This window comes from Lipotes vexillifer, unplaced genomic scaffold (genome assembly GCF_000442215.2).
Source record: "Lipotes vexillifer unplaced genomic scaffold, Lipotes_vexillifer_v1.1 scaffold1093, whole genome shotgun sequence".
Lineage (NCBI taxonomy): Eukaryota > Metazoa > Chordata > Mammalia > Artiodactyla > Lipotidae > Lipotes > Lipotes vexillifer.
The window spans coordinates 1135656-1141663 of NW_006774793.1; the positions used below are offsets into that span (position 1 = coordinate 1135656).

The window sequence follows — 6008 nt, forward strand, 5'->3', positions numbered from 1 at the left end:
TTGACCCCCTCTTTTGCAGGCCATAGGACTGGCCCAACTTTGCTGCTCTGCAAACATGAAAAAGGGGGCCACAGTTTTCCTGGCTTTAGCCACACACTCAAGCCTTTAACAGCCCATACAGTTCAGGCCTCGTGCAGTTACGCATTAATAAATGTTTTGATGAAAAAGCCTTTCCAGCTGAGATCCACTTTTTGGCAGGCAACTGGTATCAGTGTTTGTAAACTTCAGATACATGGCCCTAGAGGATACTCCCACTGGGAAGGCTGACACGGGAACAGCAGACTTGGGTGTTGCATGTTCTGCTGAAGAGTGGGATCCTGAGGTTTCTGTGGTTCTGACTGAATTGCAGAGGTTGGTTGGAGAGAGGCCTGTACTTCCCAACCCCCACTTGTGCAGGGGAGCCCTGCGGTGCTCAGCCCCCAAACAGTGACTGGAATAGGTACCTAATAGCCACCATATACTTCCCACAGATCTGTTAGCTGCACAGGCCCCAGGGAAACCTGTCATTTTATTGATCATGGCTCCTCCCATGGATTCTGAGGGAAAAAGGACCTTTGCTCCCATTACAATACTGAGCACTGGGCTTTTCTTCCATTCTCCTGCCACAAATAATGTGACAGTTATCTCTAGGATTTCTGGAACTTCCTACCTGACATAATTTCTGTCCAGCCTCCTTTATTCCTTTCCTTGCTTTCTTTCCCTCCCTTCTCTGCCGCACCCCCCCCCCCCCCCCCAACCCCCTTCCTCTCTTCGCTGACCAATGCAGTTCCTGGATCTTAGATTTCGCTGATGGTTGGGTTTTCTGTGTCCCACACTTTTCCTGCCTCTGTTGTGTTGCTTTTCCAGATCTAGCCCTCAGCCTCTTATCTGTCTCCCTTTCCCACCATCAGCTCTAGCCTGCCCTCCCCCTTCCCTTCATACCTCCACCTTTTGTTCTCAGTCTAGTCAGCCCCTGAAGGAGGAGATTACACTCAGGGATTGTCTCCTTTTCCGGTGTAGAGCGGGAACTAAACCCCCGTAGGCCTGACTCCCATTCTCTCTTTTCTGCAGTTTCACCAAACTTGATTTGCCTTTCCCCGCATTTCATGGCCTTGCCCTCCTCTCCTCCCCAGCCAGTTCTAATTCAAGGGGCAGCAGATTGCAAAGGACAATAAAAAAGGGGGCGCATTCATCTTTCTCCAGGGACAGGACCCCCAGATCCAGTGTGGTGGTGGGATTTGTCAGTCGGTAGTTGGGTTTCGGTATTGTTGCTTTTGTTTATTATTATTTTTTGTTAGGGGAGGGACAGAGGTGGCTGACAAGAATAAGGGACACAATTTTCAATACGGTTGAGCCACAGGCCTTAGCAGATGACCCCGCACACCGGGTCTCGTGGACATGGAAGATGCCCCCACAAGCCCAGGCTCTGAGCTTCCCAGTGCTTCCCACGAAGGTGAGACGAACGGTGGAAGCAGAGGAATCAAGCCACCCAAAATATGCTTAGAAGGGGAAAGTCTCCCACATCCCGTCCCTTGAGTCCCCCCAAGCCCCCCGCTCTCGGCTGTGGCCTCAACCCCTGCAGATGGCAGCCTCCACCACAGAAAGGCAACTTAGGTTTTGTTTTTTTTTACCCTGCTCTTGGCTGTAATTGGATTCAGACTGAAACAACCACGTCCGCACCGGGAAAGGAGGGCATTGGGGCGGGGGCGGAGGGAGCCTGTGGGAGAAGGGAGGGACCAGAGGAGAGAGCGAGAGAGGGCTCGCCATCCAGTTCGCAGACTAAGCAGAAGAAAGATCAAAAAACGGGAAAGCGGGGACGAGCAAACAGGCACTTTCAAGAACAATCCCCTCATCTCCAAGCGGACAGCGCTCTAGGAAACCAAATTCAGTGCCTACGGAAGACAAAAGGCGCCCCGAGGGAGTGGCGGTGCGACCCCAGGGCTTGGGCCCCGCCGCGGAGCCCGCACGGCCCGGCTGCCCGGACGGTCGCGGACCATGTCTCTCGCCCCACGACCCGCCCGCAGTCTGCTGCTCCCCCTGCTCGCGCTCGCCTCCGCGCTCGCCTCCCTCAGCTCTGCCCAAAGCAGCTTCAGCCCCGAAGTAAGTGAGCTCCTCCGGCCCTGCCCGGAGTCGCGCCCGCCGGGGAGGCGAGCCCGGTGGTCTCCGAGGGGACAGCCCCCATTCGGAGAGGAGGGCCCTCGGCGTCTCCGCTGCTCCGGCCTGCAGGGTCCCCCTTCCTTTCCTTTCCCTCCTCATCTCCAAACTTCCAAGTCGATCCAACTTTTGCCTCCTCCAACTACCACCCCCCCACGCGCGCGCGGGCGCGCCGCCGACTTTCTTTCCCATTCCTTTCCTTGGAAGAACTTTCCTGCCGGGGCCCACTCCCCACCCCTCCCCAGTTCCCCTGGGCTCTGAGCTCAGCTCTGGAACCGGTCGGGAGCCTGATAAATATTTGGACTCCGCTCAGACCCCGCGCTGTCCTGGTTTCTTGTCATGTGCGAGAGTTTGTTGTTTCTTCGACTTTCCAGTTCGCAGGCGCTCTCCCGCCCGCGCTCGCCGGCGCTCTGCCGGCCGGGAGGGCTCCGGGGACGGCGCCCCTTGGCCCGGGCCCCCCACGCTTGCGGCCGCCGCCTCGCTGGCGCTCCCGGCCCTCCTCGGACGCGTCGGCTGCCCGGTGCGGTCGGGGGTGGCCGGCGGAGCGGGCCCGACCCCCACCCCATCCCCCGCCTTCCCGAGAGGACCCTCTGTGTCCCGGCCCGGAGCCCTGGCGTCGAGGGTCGCGGCGCTGGCGCCCTGGCCCGCGTTTCCGGACACACAAAGGTCTCCTTGTGAGCCGGGGCCTCGGCCGGGCTGCCGCCTCCGCTCCCTGCTCCCCTTTCGGCGCCTTTAGGCTCTTTTTGTTAATTGCTTTTCTGTATTAATTGCAGGGAGGCTGGGGGCGTCGTACGGGGAGCGGGGTGAGGGCCTGGCCCTGGGCTCCAGCGCAGGTCTTGACTGACTCGGTTGACCCCCACCCATTCCCCGACGCTGGCCCACCGGGCTCGGGAGGAAGCCGCGTGGGAGTTGTCTGAGGAAGTTTTTCCTCTCTCTTTTATTTTGGGGTGAAGGTGGGAGACGGATTTGATCAGCTTCTTATTTTGGGCCATCCCAACCCACTCAGCTCGGCCAGGGCCTGGGTGCGGTCGGGAGGGGCCGGGAAGGGCCCCTGAGCAGGGGGAAGGGATCAGGACTTGGCTTCCTCCCTCCTGGTCCCGGCCCTCGTCCCACCCCCCGGAGGAAACATCTCCAGAAAGAACACACTCTCTCTGTCCTGAGACTGACAAGAATAGTGTGGCCCTAGGAATGGTGGTGACCACGAAGAGTGAAAATCTGCCCAGGGGCTAAGCCTGACAGGGTCCAGGAGGGAGGAGGAGGCATCCTCTTTCCAGGCCTGGAGTCTTCATCAGAGGCCCGAAGGGGAGAGCGCCTAACAAAAGGAGCCCGGGCATCTGGGGGCTTCCCGCTGCCAACTTCGCCTGCCCTGCCTTCCTTCCCTCCCCTGCCCCACTAGGTCCCCTTGGGAGGGGCGGCAGCCCTGGCTCTGTTTTAAGCTGGTCATGGGCAGTCCCAGTGCCAGAACCATCATTTGCTTCTGGGCCATGGAGGGGTGGGAGGCCGAGGGAGGGAGGAGCAGGCCCAGAGGCTGGGATCCAGGGCCTGCAGAAGAGCCAGAGATTCCCCCCAACCCCCTCCAGGACTCCTGGGCCGGTGAAGTGGGCCTAGGAGTGGGAGGGGTTCCTTGTCCTTGACTTTCCCCTAGAGGAATACCTTGCACCACTCAGTTTTCAGGACAAAGCCAGCCGACTCAGTTCTCTGACCCTGCAGAGTTGCTCCCTCTCCAGGCAAATCTGGAGGGAGAGCTGGGGTGGCCCAGGCCTCAAACAGCCGGCCTCCTCCCACCACCTCCAGGGTCCTGCACCAGCTCCGGGACAGCCCTCTCCTCTCCTTGGCCAGTCTGGCACTTGGCCCTTCTCCCACTCAACCGCAGACACAAGAGTCCTCTCTTCTGTGGTTCCGACCTCACAGTCTCCTCTGTGGTTCTTTGCTTTGCTCGGAGCCTAGGCCTGGGAGGAGGAGAGGAACGGGGGCATTTCCTTTCCAGGGCTTGTGGCTCTCTTGACTCCAGAGAAGTCCCTTTCTTGACTAAGTCTCCACCTTTCTCTACTGCATATGGGGTGGAGGTTGTGGGTGTGAATATTTAGACCTATCCACCTTCTTGAAAGACTCATCAGGAAGGGGGATGTATCCCAGAGCTCCCAGATGTGGATTCTCCCTACCCCTCTGCCACCCTCCCTCCCATCATCCCGCCCTAGGAGCTTTGCCCCCTGAGGGTTGAGGGGGCCTGACCTCAGTCTTCCAGCTCCAGCAGTGGGCTGCTCCCATCCTTTCCCAAAGCTGAAGCAGCTGCTCCCCCACCACAGGTCATAAGCCCGGGATGTGACTACCCTACAGGTGAGGCCAGGGGCAAAGGGAGTTTCCTGCATACTTGGGCACAGGCCACAGCAGGCCTCCTGCAGGCACTAGCTGTGGCATCAGTTAGCGCAGGTCAGGGCAAGTTTAGAGCTCCCAGGAGAGCAGCCCAAAACGAGCCTCCTGCTCTGCTCCCCTCTGGTATAACAGAGGTTAAACTTCGCTCCCTGCCTTCTTCCCCTGAGGAGGGGCTCTCAGAGCTGGTGGTGCTAGGGTTGTTCTGGCCAGGCCTGTTGGCTGGGGAAAGGCTGTGTTGTTTACATCTTGGGCCCTAACTCCCATCATCAGCTGTAGGGGATCACTTCCCAGAACCATGTTGCAATTCTTGCCCCTGCCAGCTCAGGTCCCCAGTCAGCTGCTCCTGAATCACCCCCAGCCCCAGTGCAAGAGCACTGCACCACCGTCAAGGCCTGGGCCTCGAGGTGAAGGGCCACGTGAAGAGCCATCCTAATGACGTGGAGTAAGGGATGCAGCGCCACTCTGCACTCCAGGCTCCCGCCCTAGGCAACCTGCAGCCTCCTCTGGACTCCTTAAGAAGGCAAAGCTGGAGCAGGGACCAGAGCCATCTGAGTAGCATCTCCCCCATAGGAGGATCTGAGCATGTTCATGTTCCATTTAAAACTTGGCTCATTTTACTTTTCAGGCTTTAGGAAGAGACTCCGTTTTTCTTACAATAAAGGCTGACTTTTTCCTCAGCAGGGCTTTGCAATGTGGGTACCTTTCAAACACCAAAAACCTAACTTTACTTTAAGGCAATATGCCAGCCTTTATATTATGAACAATTTCACATCATACCTAAAATAAACTACAGTCACCAAAATACTAAGTAAAATACTAACCCTAATCCTGACCACCATCCCAATCTCCCACTCCCTCTACTGAGAACCTTAAATATGTCTTTAGGTCCCAAGCCCTAGGTCAGATGCTGCTTGGATGGCGACAGTGGCAGGATCCTGACTCTGTGACTGGATCACATCCGCACCACCTCCAAACGCCCCAGCTTCCCCTATCAGCAGAGCTCCTTTTCTGCTCTCCTTTCTGAAAAGATCTCAGCTGTGTATACCCCGGAGGCACAGCATGCCTGTCCCAGGAGAGCCTCATGCCAGGCCCCAAAGTGGAGCCCCTCAGCCTCTCCCCTCTCCATCCACCATGGGCACACCCCAGCCTCAGGTGGGACACGCTGTATTTACAAGAACACTGACACGGAAGAGAAAAGCGCTAGAAGGAATCTCAGCTCTGAGAAGACGTCCTAGAACTCAACTAAACCACCAGGGCTCCCATCAAAAGAGTTACAGCCAAAGCCCAGCGCTGTGGTTCCCTACCCCTCCAAGAGGATCAGCCATACTAGGACCCGGGCCAGAGTTTGGGTCCAGCCTGGGAGTTCCTCCAGACCCACTGCCAGAGCCAGGCTGGGAGCTCACTGCCCTTTCCACACCAAGCCAAGGGTGCATTCCAGGTGCCGTGAGGAAACAGAGGCTCCCCTCGGGCCAGGTGGGGATGCTCCAAGCCACATCCCTTTC

The 6008-nt window shown here is 57.9% G+C and overlaps 1 protein-coding gene across 2 annotated transcripts in view; it reads left to right on the top strand.

Moving 5' to 3' along the window:
- Positions 1-1746: 1746 nt before the first annotated feature.
- MMP14 (matrix metallopeptidase 14) overlaps positions 1747-6008 on the top strand; it is a 9867-nt gene continuing 5605 nt past the window's right edge. The window contains exon 1 of one of the 2 annotated variants that reach the window (XM_007449523.1): positions 1747-2079. In XM_007449523.1, coding sequence (XP_007449585.1) covers positions 1975-2079 — 105 coding nt within the window. In that variant the 5' untranslated portion in view covers positions 1747-1974. The remainder of the gene's footprint in view (positions 2080-6008) is intronic. The other variant, XM_007449524.1, reaches the window with a different exon arrangement.